Genomic DNA, 20,038 nt, shown 5'->3' with positions numbered 1-20,038 from the left:
TTGAAGACATTCCCTGAATTCAAGTCACGAACCGAAAGTTCTCTTCAGTCTATACAGCTGAGAAGATCAAACCCTGGTGCATCAGTTGCCCCACTCTTGACGAGTCATCTTGCGAAATCGAGGACTATTTAGGGTCAGAATGGGCCGAGCTGTCACCCTGTGAAAATGCAACTGTGCATAGTTGTTAACTTTTCCTTTTTATACTATGATTCTATTTTTCGAAAGTAGTCTATGTAGTAGTAGAAACGCGCGCGAGACGAACAATGTAGAAGCATTCTTTTTCTATTTTTCTTAACCATTTGATATATATATAAAACGTATTCGTACGAACAAATGAATTAATAAATCTATTCTTATTTTTGTTTAAATTAAAGTATCGTTAAACGATTGTTTTTATTTCCAACCTTTGATGTCCTCGTTTAGTGACACATTTATGTACACCATTATCATTTGGTGGAGACAAAAGTAACTAAATTATATATTTATATTTTATTATCTATATTAAATGTACTAAATGTTTGTCTAATCACTTGCGTACAACAGAAAAATGTTTTTTTTTTTTTTTTTAAATTTTACACCAACTAAATGTTGTCATTCCGCGTTGTACGGTTTAATTTAACCATTCTACTTTATAATGATTTTGATAACAACATTTATATGTATAATTACTCCATTTATTTTATTAAATATCACTTAAATCTTTATCATTTGTATACAAAACAAAATTATTATCATACGACTTAATCTTACCTCTATCACCCCAGTGTACTTGCCATAATTGACATAGTTTTAACGATAATCTTGATAAATCACAGCTTGTTAAAGTTATTGCTATACAATTGGGAATCTGTTTCAGATTCGTCAGATGTTCAACTTTGTCATCATCGAATAGATTTGAGCAGTTTATGGCAACAAGTTTACGCAATTGTGGCAGTTTATCAAGAATGAAATGTAAAGAGGAACTAGACAAACGGACGTTGTTCGATATGTTGAAATGTTCTAATTCATTGGCTCTATTAAGACATTGGACAATTTTATAAATATTCACATCACTCATATGACAACCGACTAGTTCAATACTTTTGAATTTCTCACATGTGCCGCTTTCAAAGAATTCCGCTAATTTGTCTCCCAAAAAAGAATTTAGTTGATAATCGTCTGGTGGATCAATTTTAATGCAACTCAAATTCAAATTTTGCAAACGACAAGAATTTAACTTTGACAATAGCTTACGAATGGATTCATCAGGTAATTGATTGAAACTTATATCGAAGTCTAGCAGCTGATAGAAAGCTAAATCGTAGTCATGTAGTTGTGTTAAATTACACTGAGATATGTGTAATTTTTGTAGAGATTTCCCCGATGGACCATTACAAAAACTATCCAAAATACGTAGAGATGTGTTACCCAAAGGATTTTGACTTAATACTAATTCCTCCATGTCGGTAAGTGTCTCAATGCCCGGACAAAAGAGCAAAGACTCCAAGCCATCTGTTGTTATAAAATTCCCCTTCAAATTTAATGTTTTCAATTGCTTTAGCGTCGGCAGCGATTTGGCCAATTGCCGACAGCCTTCGTTTTGTATAAAATTATTACTTAGATCTAAAATCCTTAAATTATTTTGATGTAAAATTGCTTTGAAAACCGGTTCGGTTTCCAAAGGCGTCAACCACAGATCAGCTAAATATATTGAATTGGAAATTTGGGCTCGATAGAAAACATCGTGTACTTCATTGTTAACAACTAAAAAAAAAAAAGTTCAAAAAAGGAAAAATGTAGAAGATAATAATTATGTATGGATTTCAATTAAAATCTGCTTTTACCTTTATGTAATTGAGTACACATTTCTTCATAACGTTGACCCAACGGTGAGATTTGCCATTCCAATACTGTGGCTAAAATCATGTTTTGTTCTAAAGCCACATTAACAGGATCGTTTTCTTCATAAGCAAAGCCATCAGCGGTTTTTAAACGTAACATAGGTTTTAAGCCAACCAAGCTAAAAATAAGAATAAAATCAATTTTACACATACATATGTATAACATATATTCAAATCATCCGTCTAACATTTTCATGAACATGAGATATGTTTTTGAATGCAAAACCCTCTATTAATTTGAAAAATCAAGCGATATTGAACCGAAAATACCCAGAAATAAATAGATTAATTTACAAGATTTAAAGGCCGTAATACCCACAGAATACAATTATTTCTACCACAATTTGACTGGTTCAAGAAAATCTCAATTAAACTTAAAATCATTATTTTACAATACTAATTGTTTTTAACATAGAAGCGTTACAGAGAGGCAAACAACCTAAGTCTTGCAACAACAAAATAAATTTAAATCAATGTATTTGTAGATGTGTGAGCCATACAATTTAGGAGAGTTTAAATATTTTTAATATATTTTATTATAAGTTGCGCGTCTAGTTCTACTCGATGGTTTATAATTTATGGGTACCTTGGTACCTCTTACCCATTGTTTTATAAAGCCTTTATTTATTCATACGTGACATATGGGCATTTCCTCCGATTAGGCTACCAGGATCGAAAAATTTGGGATGGTCATTTCAATACTTCAATCTTGTTCTGTTCGAAGTAACTCCTCGCAGTGCCTGAGGTGTGTTTTGGATCGTTGTTGTGCATAAAACGCCACCTGAGTGGCATATTGTCCTCTGTAATATGGAATCATTGTATTTAAAAGTATTCATCCATGCATCAACTTTGTGTTTAGGATAACACCATATCCAGAAAACGCTGACCACACCAACACATTCCCACCACCTTCGGAGGACGCCTTTGAAATATTTTTCCATCAGATCTGAATCTAAAAATTTCGATTGATCACTGCAGAGATTACTTTTCTAGAAAATTATTGGCTTTTCTAAGTGCTTTTTAACTGAGTCTTCTTCTAATCGTTCTAGGAGGCGTTAATACCGAATTTAGTTAAAAGACATATTTGAATTGCGGTGTAGCTCTTAAATGGGTCTGCCACTGATGTTCTATATAATAAAAGAGTCCTCTTTATGGGTTCTTTTTCTACATCTAGGAGCCTGTGTAACATTTTTGTATCTTTGCATATACACCACCAGCGTTCATCTGGTGAAGAACCTTACGCAGTTTCTCTGTGATCCACTTTCTTTCTAACCGTATCTAAATAGCTCTGAATCTACTATATAATTTTTAAAGCCAAACAATTATTATAATCAAAAAATCAATAAAAAATTTTAATAACAAAATTTGTTTTTTTTTTAATTATTGTTTTAGATTTCTAATTAATTTATTATAATTGACAGTGGCTACAATATCCATATTCGTACTTTCCTATAAGTTTTAACATTCTAAGACCATAAAAAAAACAATGTTTATACAGGTTCAATAAAAAAATTTCGAAAAAATTAAAAGTTGTATTCGGCTGTACCAAATCTTATATACCCATGACCATGAATAAGTATACTACATGATAAAGATTAAAAAGAATATTTTTGCGAAAAGAAATGTGAACAATATCGTTCAAAATTTTTTTTTAAATAAATTCAAATTAGAAAAATTTATAAAAAAGACAAAATATACTCTAAAAGGAAAAATATGCAATAACAAATCGATGGCAAAATTCTTAAAATGTTCTGAAGCCGATAAAACATGCATTTGCATGGTTCGGGTTTCCCTGGTTATTACCATTAAATAATATGAATAAATCATGCTAGAATTAACTCTAATAAAAAATTAACTACTTTTATTTATTTAAAATAAATTTTTGTGTAGAAGGAAACCTCATTAATAAAATTGTCAATAATGCAAAATGGGAAAAATAATAAATAAAAATAAATAAACGGAGTTTTGAAACTGCAGTTAAAAAAATAAATTTGTTTGGTCATACATGCGAATAGGTTAACGTTATCCAACGATGACAAAAACTCATATACAAGTAAATATGTATATATTTTAAATAAAAATTAGCTTTTATTTTAATATTTCTCAAAATATGTTAATTTTGTTCATTCATTTCTTGTTCCAGTGGCCTGAGACACGTTAATGGCCTGTTGAAATTTTAATAACTTTAACATTTTTTAACCAATTTTTGTCTTTTATATCTCATTACAACGACAACGACAATTACGTACACATTTCGATTCTTTTATATTAAATTGCAAAAGTAATTATTTAATGGCAAAATGTTTACAAAAACCGAAAAATATAATTTTTTTTCCCTTGTAAATGTTCTCACGAACTTTAACCCTCGTGCGGCACGCCAATTTTTAACCGATCGAGCTCAAACTTTTGACAAAATTTTTGTTATCCTAACCTATCACTGCCCTTCGTTTTTGAAGCAGATAAGTTTTCAATTTTTCCATACATTGAAGGTCCACCTTAATGTATACATATTTTATTAGCGTCCTTAAAAATATATGGTAGAAATAAGAATCTAAATACACATACTTATGAATAAGCGAAATAAATAGCTTTTTTGATCTCTTGAAAACTTTTCTAAGATAGGTAATGGTTTTGAATATAGTCCCTTGATATGTAAAATTTTATTTTTGTTGATAAAGGTTTTCAGGTGTAAAAATCATTTATTCCTTGTTAATATTAACGATTTAAAAACAAACTGCAATTTTATTGGTCGCAAATTTGTATACCCATCACAAATGGTTGAGATATAAGCAACATATCACGACGTATATAACGCCATAGAAATATAAAATACCTATAAGGGCAATAAATATATGGGGGATTTCACGTCAAGTGAACCAACTTTTAAAATCGATGTCTTCCGATCGGGATGAAATTTACACCAAGGTTAGACCTATTAGATATAATTCAGACACAATTTTTCAACAAGATCGGTCCAGAATTCTCTGAGTTAGAGGGGGTCAAAATTTGACATTTTGGCCAAACATGTGATTTTTCTCATCCATGTAACGTATTACCTATTGTTCTTAGCAAAATGTGTTACAAATAGTTTAGATAGCTATTTATTTCTTCAATCTTTCGAAAAAAAATATTTAAAAAAATAAAAAAAAATTTAATATTTTTTTTCCGAAATCCAAAATTTTTTTAACTTTTTTTCATAATGGGCCTTTTTTTCATAAAATAAAGCTTAGATATTTTCCTTGATGACTTATTTGGTCGCTTAGTGGGATGCGAGTTTGATATCTATCAAAAAAAATGTTTTGTAACTCAAAACATGCAATTTTTGACTTTTTTTTGCAAAATCAAAAACTTTGTTGACTTTTTTTTTCAAAATGGACCCTTTTTTAATTTTTTTTTTGCTCAAAAGAAAGCTTGGATATTTTCCTTTCAGACCTATTTGGTGGCTTAGTGGGATCCGAGTGGGATATCTTTCAAAATAAATGTTTTGTAACTCAAAACATGCAATTTTTCCCTATTTTTTCAAAATCGAACTTTTTTTCAATTTTTTTTGCTCAAAAGAAAGCTTGGGTCTAGTCCTTTAAGATCTATTTGGTCGCTTAGTGGGATGCGAGTGGGATATATAGCAAAATAAATGTTTTGTAACTCAAGATATACAATTTTTGATTTTTTTCGGCAAAATCTAACTTTTTTTCAAAAGGGGCCCTTTTTTAAATTTTTTTTTTTGCTCAAAAGAAAGCTTAGGTCTATTCCTTTAAGAGCTTTTTGGTCTCGTAGTGGGATGCGAGTGGAATATCTATCAAAATAAATATTTTGTAAGTCAAAACATACAATTTTTGTGTTAGAACATTTATTTTGATACTATCCCACTACGAGACCAAAAAGCTCTTAAAGGAATAGACCTAAGCTTTATTTTAAGAAAAAAAAGGGCCAATTTTGAAAAAAAAAGTTAAAAAAAGTTTTTGATTTCGGAAAAAAAATTTTTTTTTTTTTTAATATTTTTTTTCGAAAGATTGAAGAAATAGCTATCTAAACTATTTGGGACACATTTTGCTAAGAACAATAGGTAATAAGTTACATGGATGAGAAAAATCACATGTTTGGCCAAAATGTCAAATTTTGACCCCCTCTAACTCAGAGAGTTCTGGACTGATCTTGTTGAAAAATTGTGTCTGAATTACTAACCTTGGTGTAAATTTCATCCCGATCGGATGACATCGATTTTAAAAGTTGGTTCACTTGACGTGAAATCCCCCATATGTATATCTAAAAAAAAAGTTTTCAATAGTAACTTTAAGGATACTTTGGTGAAAGGTATATATGATTCGGCACAGTCTAATATAGCTCTTTTACTTGTTTCAAATTAAAACAAAAATGTTAAATCTATGAGTTAAATTTGTATATTAATAGGTTAAGCGATTTCTTTAGTTCTCATTTTTTCACTCTCTCTCTATCTCACGTCTATGCTTTTCATATATTTTGTGAACAAAAGCCGTATTTTAAATTTGTATACATTCAAATAGAAGATTAGTATTTTTGTAACTTACTTGTAATATCTCCTGGATGCTTCTTCTGCCAGCCAACGTATATTTATGTCACAAAGTTTCTTCCTATCTATGGGCACCAACAGTAGTTCGTCTTCAACTTTCACCTTAAACGAAACAGTTGTTGCTATTGTAAACGGAGTAGTGGTCTGGACTTTAATCGGTGACGATTTAGCTGGCGAAATTAAAAGTTGTATCGATGTTGTGGTTGAGTCTGGTTCTGTTGTACGCATATTGACAGTGGTGAGCACATCATTGGAATCATCACTAGTAATTTGTGGACTTTCACTTCGAAAACGACAAAATCCACTTTCCAAAAGAGACGACTGATGTTTGGGCTTTTGTCGTTGTGAACTTGTTGCAATACTCGCATTGCTACTAATGCTTGATGATCGCGACAGTGTTAGTTTTTTAGCTTGTTTCTTTCGTTGTTGTGATGTTGTGCCAGCCGCTGCATCGAATAGTTCTTGATAGGCATCATTTTCTGGTGTCAATGAATCCCTGAGCCATGTGGAATTTCCTGAATCTAAAGAATGGTGAGTATGATCTATAGACGGTGATTTGTAATGTGACTTGGAAACGGAAGACAGCGGTCGTGGATTTTTTGTTGGTGTTGTTTGGTATCGTCGTTTTTTTCTTTCTGGTCCCAAATCGTCGATAAGCCAAGATTCTTCATCAATTTCTTCTGCATCCAGATATGCTGAACGCTTGTTTTTTCCACTTTCGCTGGTGGTATAAGAATCATCATCACTTTCCGTTATGGTATTACGATGATGAGGATGTTTCAATTGCTCGATAGCATTTTTATACTCGACACTGGCATTTGCTGGAGAACGTGTTTTAGCTTTTTCCTTCGAACGATTAAAGCGTGAAGTTGATGGTCGTAAGTTTTCAACTTCGTCCACTTCCTCCCTTTCACTGTCCATTTCGTCTATTCTCGTGTGGTTTTCTTTAGTATGTTCCTGAGGTTTTTGTTTGGATTCCGTATTAGCATTTGTCAAAGGTGTAACACTTTGGGACTGACATATTCCCACTTTAGATAGTGTTTTGATTAGTCGTGCCCTTATTTGTTCATATTCAACTTGTTCCCCTTCAGTCAATGTCGCGGATCTGCGCCACTTATCCAAACCGCTTAAGCAGGTATCACCAAAATCTGTCTTGACTGTAGCATCAGCTCCACGTTCTAACAGGAGCTCGACCACATCCAGATAGCCATTAGAACATGCATCGTAAAGCGGCGTTATACCATCGCAGCTCGTACCACCTTTGTCATTAATGGCAACAACAGCTCCTCGATCTAATAATAATTGAACAATATCACGAAATCCATGGTTGCTGGCTTCGTGTAACGGCAACCAGCCAGCATGATCGCGAACATTTACAACATGACCCTGGTCAATAAGTCGTCTCACTAACTCGATGTTTCCAGAAATGCACGCCTGATGCAATTGAGTTTCACCCTTGTTGTTGCGCTTAATAGTCAACGATCGTGTGCCACGGGTAGCTCGATGTGGTCTTGGTTTTTCAGTTTCATCCAAATCACTTGTGTCGGAATCGGTAAGATCGTCCAAACAAATATCATCGCCTAAATCCGGTGTATTATTTTCATTCACTGTCATTCCTTCCGATTCAGTATCGCTATCATCGTCGAGAGAATTCAAATCGATGCCTAGAATAAGAAAAATTTTTAATAAAAATATAGATGCATATGTACTCGTAAAAACTAATATATATTACGAATATTAAGTTTGGTTCGGTTTCGGCCTGAAAAACACGGTTCCGGTAGCACTCCAATTACAGAAAAAGTTGGCAATATTTAATATCAGCCAGGAATTTGGCAAATATTATGAACATTAGAGTGCTCCAAAAAAATAAAATTGCGAATTTTGACCGTCTCCTTCCCCTCTAGAATTGTTCTATGTATTGTAGAAATACGTTGTGTAAAATATTTGGATGATAGGATAACGTAAACTGGTACTGAAAGCCCGCTGAAGTTTTGAGGTGCATTTACAAGGGCAAAAAATGCAATTTTTTCAGTTTTTTTTTTTTTTTTTTTTTTTTTGTATTTTATTAGTAGTATTTTTAATACTTTTGTATAACAAATTTTTACATTTATTTTTACATAGTAAGATTAAGCTCTAATTTATATTAACATTTCTTATAAATTCAACTGCTTTCCTTCTAAAGATGGTGTTGTTTGTCTCGTTTTTTACACTATTTGGCATTGTATTGTATAGTTTTAAACCTTTATAGAACAGTGATTTTTGTGTGTTGTTATTATCCGCACATTGTAGTCGAAAGTCTTGAGCATTCCTTAAGTTATAAGGTTGAATTTCACCAACATATATTAATTGTTCTTTCAGATATTCTGGTGCTTTTCCTATTTTCATTTTTTGTATTAAATTTATAGTATTTAGTTCTAAACGTTGTTTTATATTAAGCCATTTAAGAGTGCTTAACATGTTATTTATCGGTGTGTATCTATTACATCTTAGTATTGCACGCATCGCCTTATTTTGTAGTTTTTGTAGTCTATCAATATGTACATCTGAGCAGCATGTGTATAAAACCGTTGATCCGTATTCAAAATGTGGTTTAACAATAGTATTATATATGTTAATAGCTGTATTAATTGAAATTTTATTTCGTAGTCTTTTGAAAAAACCAATTTTCTTTCCAATTTTTTTACAAATATATTCAATGTGTTGTTTTAGTTTTAAATCCTTATCTATTAGAAAACCTAGATATTTTATATTATTTACTTTTTCTATTATCACATTATTAATTTTAAAAGTTATGTTACTGTCCATATTTATTTCCATAAGCTTAGTTTTATTTTCATTTAATTTCAATTTATTCATTTTTAACCATTTGTCAATATTATTTATATCGATTGTTAGATTGTAGTTGCATATTTCCTCTGATTCAGCTTCTGTAAATATTAGGGTATCGTCCGCATACATTACAATTTCACATTTTTCTAATGATTTTGGCATATCGTTGATATATATAATAAATAATAGAGCTCCCAGAATTGATCCCTGAGGTACTCCAAAGTCATTTGCTATTTCATTTGATTTTACATTATTCACTTTAGTCTTTTGTCTACGATTATTCAGATATGACTGGAACCACTTCAATTCATTATCTTGTATACCATATTTATGTAATTTTTGTAACAGAATGTTTCTATCAATTGTTTCAAAAGCTCTTTTGAAATCTAAGAATATTGCCATAATTTTATGATTTCTCTTTATAAATTTCCATCTGTTTATAACATAATTTACCGCTGTTTCACATGAATATTTTTTTCTAAAACCTGATTGATGTTTCGATAGTAGTTCATATTTTTCCATATACTCCTCTAATTGATCTTTGACAACTTTTTCAAGAATCTTTTCACACGTTTTTAAGGAATTTATTGGTCTGAATTCTTCGCACATTATTGTGTTATTGACCTTTTCAATAGGTGTAACCATCGTTTCCTTCCAATCATTTGGGAAAATTCCTGATTTTAATGATGCATTTATTATTTTTAGTAAAATATTTCCTGTTAGTTCCCAGTTATCTGTTATCGTTTTAATAGATATTTTATTATAATCAGGTTTTTTCTTCATATTCTTACATATATTTTTTAATTCTAGTAGATTTATTGCACGAAATTTAAATTTATTAGTTATAACATCTATTTTATTTTCATATTGCACGTAATCAATGGTATTGTTTATTTCTTTAATACTATTTACAAAGTAATTATTAAAGTTCTCGGCTATTTGCAGACTATCCTTATATTCTATTTGTTTAAATATCACAGATTTTATCACAGGTCTGGGTTTTCTTAACACTAATTCTTTTATTTTATTCCACATTTCTTTTTGGTTAGTTGTATTGCATATTTTATTATTTATATATTTATTTTTTTCATTTTCAATTTTGACTTTATATTTATTTCTGATTTCTTTGTATAAGTTCCATGCTTCATTTGTATTTTCATTTATTGCTCTATGGTAGCTATTAACTTTTTCATTTTTCATATTTCTAATTTCGATATTAAACCATTTGTTTTTGTTTGTCGGTTTTAATTCTTTTATAAAAGTAAATTTTTTAATAGTATCTTCTAAACATTTGTCGAATTTTTTAACATATATATCTAAGTAATATATTTCGTCATCTTTAATTATTGCACTTAAGTCTTCCAATTGGATTATTGCACTTAGTTCTGTCTTAAAATTATCAGTATTATATTTAAAAATTTCTATTTCATTTTTTGGCTCTTTTAGTTTTCTGTCATCATAGTAAATAATTATGTCAATAGATTCATGATCTGCTATTTTATTATTTATATTATTTTTTGCCACTATAGTTTCATTGTTAGTTATAATGTAGTCTATTAATGTTTTTGAGTTTTGTGTTATTCGTGTGTAGTCATCCATTATTTGTTTCAATCCATTGTCATTTAGTATATTTTCAATTCTTTCCTTATAGTAGTCTTTGTACCAATCTATATTAAAATCTCCCGCTATTATTATATCACAGTTTTCTTCACATATTTCTTCAAGTAATTCTTGAAAATCTTCACAGAATTCTGCTTTTGGACTACTTGGAGATCTATATACTACTACTAGTATAAATGAGGTTTTTCCATTTTTCGATTTATATGCACTAATCCAATATTTAAAGTCTTTCACTTTATCCGTTATTCTTTGAATATTCCAATGTTTTTTAAAATATATTGATACACCACCAGTTTTTTTCGAATTAGACAAAGTAATAAAGTGATCATACGTTTTTAATTCTATTTCCATTCCATTTATTTCATTTGTTAGGTGCGTTTCTGATAGAATTATAAAATCTGGGTTTGCATTTTCAGTTATAATCTCTAATTGATTGAAATTGTTAGTTAGTCCTTGAATATTTGTATATATTCCATATATTGTCTTTGGTTGTTACGCTATTAAGCCAAGTCTTCTCTTTTTTAAATCCAATTTATTCTGATATACTGGACATTCCCTGTCTATGGTAAAATGATTTTCATTTAGTCCTAAATTTAGTCTTTTATTTTCTTTTTTGCAGTTTATACATTCCATTTTTATTTCCTTATTACATTCTTTACTTTGATGATTTCCATGACATTTGTAACATATTTCATCATTTTTACATTCAGAGGCTTTGTGATTATATCCTTGGCATTTGTAGCATTGTATGATATTAGTGCCATCAAATATTCTACACCTTTCCCATCCAATATTTATTTTCTGAATTTCCATTACTTTTGGATATGTCTCATTATCTATTTTAATTTTTGCATTATAAATTGTCTTATTGTATCTTTTTGTTTCAAATATTTTTATTATTTCCATTTTACTATCTTTTAATATATCATTTTGTTTTTTTAGTTTATCAATTATTTCATTTTCATTAATTTTAAAATGCATGTCAGTTATAATGATTTGCATCTCAATTTGCTTTGGAACTGAAACATCATAGTTTTCACTTATTTCATTTTGAATTGCTTCTTTTATTTTTTCTCTTTCTTCAATGTTTTCACTTTGAATAACTAAAGTACCATTTTTTCTATTTTGAATATTTGTTATTTTAAAGTTTACAGGGTCTACTTTTTCATTTAGTTCTATTTTGGTTTTTTCTACACTTTGTTTTTCTTTTGGTTTAACAATTAGTGGAACATTTTTTGAAACATCTGGCATCATTATTTTATTTGATAAAGTCTGGGCATACGACATTTTTGTTTTGACGTTTGTTTCTTTTATTGCCATTTTTAGTTCATTACACATTTTCGTATTATTTCTTTCGATTGTATCATACATATTTTTGTTTTTATTTTCAACTTCATTTACATTTCCATAAAGTTTTTTAACTTCTTGGACATTTTTTTCACACATTTTTTGGATGTTATCTATTTTTTTAAATCTTTCATCATATCTGCGTTCTATCGCTTCCAGTAATGTTTTTATTTCACTTTCATTTTGCTTTAGTGAGTTTTCAAATTCATTTTTGTAATCTTGTAACGTTTGTTTGTTTTTATTAACTCCTTCTTGTATATCTCTTAAGACAAGGTCTACATTATGTATATATTGAATGCAATCATCACATATAAAATGTATAAAATTATCTTCTTCCAATATTTTTGCCGAATATTGATCAATACCGGCACATTTTTTTGTAAAATGATACACCTTATCACATACTCCACTGCATCTTACACCACTTTCTCCTCTAATTGCTGATCTGCATTTACTGCAATCAGCCATCTTAGTATTTTTAAAGATATTTTATTCTTTCAATGATAAATACTTTGATTTTATAACTATCGTTATGTTCAACAAGTATTATTTTTATTATTTTATGTTTTTAATAGTCTCTATCTATTTTTAAAACACTTTTAATATATATTTTTTGAATTTTTACGAGAGCTTTTTTATTTTGCTTGTTTATTCAAACAGAGTTGCCGTTATTGTAAAAATGTTTCCATTAAATAAATACTTTTGTAATTTATTTTAAAAGAATCGAAATGCGTACGTTATTGTCGTTCTATGAGATATAAAAGACATAAATTGGTCAAAAAATGTTAAAGTTATTAAAAATTCGCCAGGTCATTAATGTGCCTCAGGCCACTAGAACAAGAAATGTAATAAATTAACATATTTTGAGAAATATTAAAATAAAAGCTAATTTATCTTTAATATTTCAATTTTGTAACTCTATATTGGCCAATTGTCAGATTATACACTGCTCCCCTTTCAATGTCTTACCTTTACTATTTGCTTCCTGTGCCAACTCCTCCGCTAAAACATTCATATTATGTTTAATTTGCAGTTTTCTTAATCTCGCAAATACGATCTTTTCTAATTTCATTCTAGCACTGTTAGATTTTGCCGCATGATCTTTAGCCTTCTGATAAATATCTTGAATCGTCCAAAATGACTGCATTTGTAGTTCACAAATTTCAGCAATACTGCATAATGTTGAGAATGCCTCGCTGGGAACGTCTTTATTTAGTTCGTATTCTTTCCACAGATACTCAAGGGCTTGGTCGTAATCTTTGTTGTCCTTGTACGTTTGATACAAGCTCACATAAATCGGAATCATAGACTTTGGTGGTTCCTTATTCAACTGGGCACATTCCAACATTTTTCGGTAGTACTCTAATGCTTTCGTGTAGTTGCCCAAGTGGCAACAGCCGTCACCCAGTTTTTCATATAGAGCTTTACGTTTGGCATAATCGATAGAGCTCGTTGTAATAAGCTCGTCCAGTATTTGGCAAATTTTTACAACTAAACAATTAAATAGCAAAATACAATTATTGTATAACTCAATTCAATTATTTTATTTAATAATAAATACCTGTTCTTAAAGACTTTTCAATTGCTGTGCGATCATTTTCATCGGGTGTATTTTTCTTGTAAGCCTTTGTCAAAATCTGTTTAGCACTGGCAAAGTCTCCAACTTTTATCAAAATTTCTGATTTAATTATAAGGGTTTCGCAGATTTTTTTCACTTTCTGACTAAAACGTTTCGCCACATCCAGTGCCATGTTGCAGTAACGTAGTGCCAAAGTAGCATCGTTCCTTTTACTATGGTACATTAAACTCATAGAAACATAACACATATGAGTCAGTTCAAATATATCGTGGGTTTTACTTATTTTTATTGATTTTTCCATGTAAACTACAGCTTCATCAAACTCTTCCATGTGCTCTTTAACAACACCAATATTAAGATAACAACGCGCCTGCATGTCAAGCTGCTCTAATTTTGTAATTTGACCTGTTAATCTAGAAAACAAAAAATGCAGTGCGTAACACAAAAAATTTATATCGTCAACATATTTGGTGATATTTAATTCATATGTAAATGTAATTACATATTAAAATATATGTAACATACTCTTTTGTCAGCAAAAGACTTTTGAGAAATGCTTTTTCAGCTTGTTTTAATTGGGTCATGGCACCTGAGGCTGAAGTATCAGCCAGACCTTGCCCATGCAAAAGATGGGCCCTGCCCAAAGTAGCATATGCCCGCTGTTCCTCCACTTTATTTTGTAGTTTCTTGGCAATTCCTATGAATAGGGTAAATTGAGAGAACATATGTAAATAAAACCAAACATTTATATTATTTTCATTTAACTTACTTAAATAATCATTAATGTGTTCCTTGCCCTTGTCATAATCACACAGCAACATGTACATTTCACCCACCATTCGATGGGCCTTGGCCATTTCAAGTTTCTTACCCATTCTGGAATAAATGTTTGCCTCTTCCTGGTATTCTTTGACAGCATTTTTATAACGTCCTTGTTGGTTGTAGAAATCACCCAAATTGTTACAAGCAATGGCCAATTGATCCCGGTTTCCCTCAACAAAAGCCTTCTCTTTCCGTTTCAAATATTCTAATAAAATAAATTACGTTAAATAGATTATTCTTTATTAAATAATTTCACATACTTTTTTCTTCCATTATAATTTTATTACTAACAAAAAATAAACACGATAATTTGTTGTGTGTTGCGAAAAAAAAAAACAAAAATAACAGAGAAAATCGCGGCAGAATTTAGTAAAGTTTACAGAGTTGTTCAATGTTACAAAGGTTGCCAGAAATTTTCGATTGAAATAATTTAAGGGTTCTGAAAAAAGTCGAATAATCGATTACGTTATCTCAAAAAAAATTGAAAAGTGGTTTATCTCATCAGGAAATCTAGTTGTGTATTACTAGATATATTTTTTAAATTAAAATATTTAAAAATAGTTAAAGCATTTTTGTATGACGCTGTATGATGAAAATTATTTATGGTTTGATGTACACTTGCTGGTTGACCCGTCAATAAGATTCTGTAGTTGAAACAAAAATTCAACTTCGACCTTTTCGAATTTATAAAGTCGACTTTTGGTAATCTATTATAAGTCGACTTTTGACTTTCCTAAACGTATCTAATTTCTTTAATAATGGACCTAGAAATATGAAATTAAGCATATAGGTTCTGAGTGAATAATAATCCAAGGGGGAGACTTTACGGAACTTTTTTTATTCTAATGATACTTTTTGAATACATTTATAATAATGATCCTGGGATCATGAAATTAGACACGTAAGATGCTGAATAAGTGAGAATCCGCAAAAGGTGTATTTTGTGCTTCTTTTTTTCTTTTAATGGTATTTTTTAAATTTTCTATAACAATGCTAGTGAGTGAAAATGCAAAAATTTCAGCCTGATAAACACTACATTCTACTACATTTGGAAGACAGTATAAGATACCAAGACCAAAGCTAATTTTAGAACCGTCTGTATATATTCTGGTATCATATTCGTACACGAGATTACCCTATACCACTCACTCCTGGATGAAATTAAGGCCCTAATTTTGTAAATCACGTCACCAAAGTGATATTTATATGGAAAGCAAAAACAAAATTTCAAAAATTTTAAAAATTTGTTTTTGTTTTATACACAAAATTTTGAAATTATGAAAGGCAAATCAACGCTTGAATTTTGGTGCGTTTGTTCTGTTAAAAATTTGTATATAAAACAAAAACAAATTTTTCAAATTTTTGAAATTTTGTTTTTGCTTTCCATATAAATATCACTTTGTGATGTGATTTACAAAATTAGGGCCTAAGACCTTGAACACTCTATAAAAATCTATATATGAACTAATATAGTCCGAATGTTGGTATACGATCGAAAGCAATATGCCCAGAATCCCCACATGGCCATATGTCTTCGGTTTCCAACGTATTGCAACAAGGTGCACTATTGAAGATCTAGTTCTTAGTGTGCCAGTTATGCAAATGCAGGCTGATCTCTTGGTCTACAACATAGTTATTTCAACATGCAGTCCATCATACAAGAGATCGATAATTAAGTCCACTAAGTCCCCATTTTATACCAAGCATTTTACGACAGGTTTAATAGGCCAGAGTGTTGAGTATTCACTTTCCACTATAATGTAGAGTCCAGGATAATAGCAAGGTATTTTGCATTATTTGAAATTTTCTATAATAATGGACCTAGAAAAATGTTATTAAATCTATCTATATATATAAAAATAAGTGTACATTTTGATGTCACCACTAACTGCGAAAACGGGTGGACCGATTTCAACCAAAATTTCAGGGTACGTTGGGGATCGTCTGTATATGGTTTGCACGAAATCAGCACAGTGGTTCCGGAGATATGGCATTTGGCAAAAGTTTTCAAGCAAGCCGCAATTATTCTATATACATACATATGTATATAAAAATGGATGTAGGCCTATATAACCTTACTGTGTTGGGGCCTTCCAAAACTTAAATAAATAAAAATGGTTGTATGTTCCGTATGGACTTAAACCGGCTGGACCGAGTTTGATGAAATTTTCCTAGCGGGTAACACTGTAGAGTCAGATTTTTGATTTCCGGTCTGTGAGCGGAGGCGTTGCAAAATAAAATTTTTAGATTATACCACTAACGCCATCTATATATGTACAAAACGGCTAATCTATATATAGACTAGCTGACCCGGCAAACGTTGTTTTGCCTTCAAGGTGGTTGAAGAGGAATCAAGATTGGTTGAGAGAACGCGCAATACTCGCACCAAAAAAATGTGCACGTCAACGCAATCAATTATGACATTGAAGAAAATTTACCAGGTCCAGTGACATCATACAAATCTGTTGATACCGCAATGAATCAATATTCAATTGCGGTATCACGCAGTCAATTATCCAGTTGAATTTTTGAATTCAACTTGATAATTGACTGCTTGAAGTTAAAGGTCGGCTCATCTATTATTTTACTGCGGAATTTAAATGCCCCTAAACTGTGTAATGGCACAAGACTTGCAGTAAAAAAATTGATGCCGAATTTGATTGAAGCCACTATATTGACTGGCAAAGCGAAAGACGAAATTGTGCTTATACCGCGTATTCCAATGAAACCAACAGACATGCCATTTTAATTCAAGCGCTTGCAATTCCCAGTGCGTCTATCATTTGCCATGTCCATCAACAAGGCGCAAGGACAAACGCTTAAAATATGCGGATTGAATTTGGAGGAGCCGTGCTTCTCTCATGGGCAGCTATACGTGGCGTGTTCAAGAGTTGGCATTCAAAATGCTCCAGATGGAAAAACAAAAAATGTTGTGTATCCAAATGTATTACATTAAAAATTAAAATAAACCCTCAAAAATAAAAAAAAAATTCTTGAAATTTTCATATAAAAAAATTCTAGGACTTTTCATTCTTTTTAGTGTAGTAAAGCACTATAGACCTAACTTACGTTTATAGTGCAAAATTTTGTTTTTTGGTGACAAAACAAAAAAGTTAAAGATAAAACAACGATTCCCCTTCAACCACCTTGAAGACAAAACAACGTTTGCCGGGTCAGCTAGTAGGATTATAAAAGTTCTTTATTCTAATGGTACTTTTTGAATTTTCTATAATAATGGACCTAGAAACATGAATTTGAACATATATGAGTAAAAATATAAGGCAGAGATTTTATTCTAATGCAGGGAAAGGCAAAACATGGGCGCCGCGTTTTTCATTAACTCTTTTCTTACGTACGTGTGCACACGCATTGTAGAGAAATAAACAACTTTTAATCAGTCTAGCTTGAGAACTCAAACAAGCAGCACAGAATATACAGAAGTGTCAAATTTGACGTTTAAAAAACGCCAAATCAGATGTTAGGGCAGTTCTCATAAAAAGAGATAGCAATATATTTTGTACTACAATATCAGTGATGTGTTAAAGCAAAACGCTATATACAACACGAATTTGGTAGACAAAGAAATGTGAACAAAACAAACAAATAAATTTGAAAGACAATTTTTTCGTAGTCTGTGGCACAAAATTTTTTAAAATGGAAAATTATAAAAATGTGTGTATTGTTTACGTGTAAATTTAAATGAAACAAAATTCTTTGTTGTTTTTTACATTTGCAAAATAAAACTCCACATGTACAATGGCAATTAAAAGTGAAATATTACAAAAATAAATGATTGCATCAAACTAAATCATAAAGAAATTGAATTATTGCGGCAGAAAATTAAGACTAAAACAAAATGAAAAGGGCAGTTACTAAAAATGAAACAAATATAGAACTATATTATTTTCTGTCTCGTGACGCCTCTGTATACTTTGTGCAAGCAGGTTGTGTATCGTTTTTTATCGCACAATTTAAGAATCAGCGTTGCCAGTGAAAAAAAATATGTCCCAACATTTAAAGATGTATGATGAACAATATGAGATTTTACATTTTTAATTGGGGAAAAGCGACGAAAGTTTACTGGCAACACCGATTCGTGGTGAGAGCGAAGAGAGTGTATAACTAATACAATCGTAAAATGCAATAGTATAGGTTGCCTTTCCCTGTTCTAATGGCACTTTCTGTACCAATGAACATAGAAACTTGATATCAGCGAGTGGGAATCCAGTTTTATTCTAATGTTACTTTTTTTAATACATTTATAGTAATTAGACAAAGAATGAGTTCGAATCCGCAAAAGATGGATTTGTGGTACTTTTCTTCTTTCCAATGCTACTTATTGAATTTTTTATATAGTCATGGACCCAGAAACATGAAGTTAAGCATATACGGCTCAGATTGAATGACAATCCAACATAAAATAAAGCAAGTTTAGTTTGGAAGGGGTGTACAATATGTGCATTTGAACTCGGAGACCTTGGGATCCATTGTGATTCCCTTCAATAGATATATGTATATATATATATACAAGATGGTCTTGGCTACATTCCCTCATACTTCGTTTATTCCTGTCAAGATAGGTAGGTGTTCGAACTAATTTTTCAAAAAACTGTTTTTCACTATTTGGTGGCAATAGGGCATAAATGAGGACTTGTGTCCAAATTTGGAAAAAACAGCATATTGAGATGTTTTTTGTAATGAACACAAACATAAAAATTTAATAAAAACATTTTGTAAATTATTATTTTTTAATATAAACAATGTTTATAATAATTTTAAAGAAAAATACAATAATTTAATATGTGACCGATCGTGTTTAAGCACTTGGTGTATTTTTGAAAACAAGCATTATGTGCTGTTTTTCTGTAGCGAACGAGTGAAAATTTAACATGAGTTTTGTTATTGTAACAAAAACAAAATACATGTAAAACGTCCACTCAAAACACTCGTTCGCTATAGAAAAACAGCACATTAAACACGTGATCATGGATTGTCAGTGACACTTAAGCTGAATTCACCCATGAGTTTCTGAAACATTTTTTGTTCGGAACAATTTTTTTTTTATATATAGTTTGACGTTCTATTTTTGAGAGAGACTTCAAACCAAAGTAAATTAATAAAGTAGCGACAGTACTACAACAAATACAACATTTACAAAAACCACAAACAATTTTGTTTTTGGTTTAAGGTCTGAGCTGTCAAAGTTGCCTGTTGTTGTTTTTGCTTTTGGGCTTGTTGTATTTTTCGCCACAACAACCACAAGTGAATTGACAGTTCAGACTGAATAAAAAAAATAGTCAGCTGTTCTACTGAGTCTATTTAATTTACTTTGAGTGGTGTCTTTTTTTATCATTCACTCTTCATGTGAGAAATTTTACGATGAGAGAAGTACAGAACAGGGCGCTTTATAAAACC

General features: G+C 30.7%; 1 protein-coding gene across 1 annotated transcript; it reads right to left on the bottom strand.

Moving 5' to 3' along the window:
- Window positions 1–652: 652 nt before the first annotated feature.
- Window positions 653–15,010, bottom strand: LOC135955843 (tonsoku-like protein). Its single transcript, XM_065506211.1, has 8 exons — window positions 14,884–15,010; window positions 14,571–14,828; window positions 14,327–14,498; window positions 13,784–14,214; window positions 13,192–13,713; window positions 6,425–8,090; window positions 1,824–1,999; window positions 653–1,743 (listed from the first exon to the last, which is right to left on the bottom strand). The coding sequence occupies exons 1-8, from the start codon at window positions 14,894–14,896 to the stop codon at window positions 683–685; spliced, it is 4,299 nt and encodes a 1,432-aa protein (XP_065362283.1). The 5' UTR covers window positions 14,897–15,010; the 3' UTR covers window positions 653–682.
- Window positions 15,011–20,038: the final 5,028 nt, after the last annotated feature.

The sequence above is a fragment of the Calliphora vicina genome, chromosome 3 (genome assembly GCF_958450345.1).
Source record: "Calliphora vicina chromosome 3, idCalVici1.1, whole genome shotgun sequence".
Classification (NCBI taxonomy): Eukaryota; Metazoa; Arthropoda; class Insecta; order Diptera; family Calliphoridae; genus Calliphora; species Calliphora vicina.
Note: the sequence above shows the minus strand (reverse complement) of the source record. Positions and strands in the feature narration are given on the sequence as shown.

What these genes read in the sequence shown, in the direction of transcription:
- LOC135955843 (XM_065506211.1), bottom strand. An exon ending in TGAAAAGTCTTTAAGAACAG is followed by an intron (nt 13,714 to 13,783) that starts GTATTTATTATT and finishes TTAATTGTTTAG; the next exon opens with TTGTAAAAATTTGCCAAATA. An exon ending in GTGTACTCAATTACATAAAG is followed by an intron (nt 1,744 to 1,823) that starts GTAAAAGCAGAT and finishes TTTTTTTTTTAG; the next exon opens with TTGTTAACAATGAAGTACAC.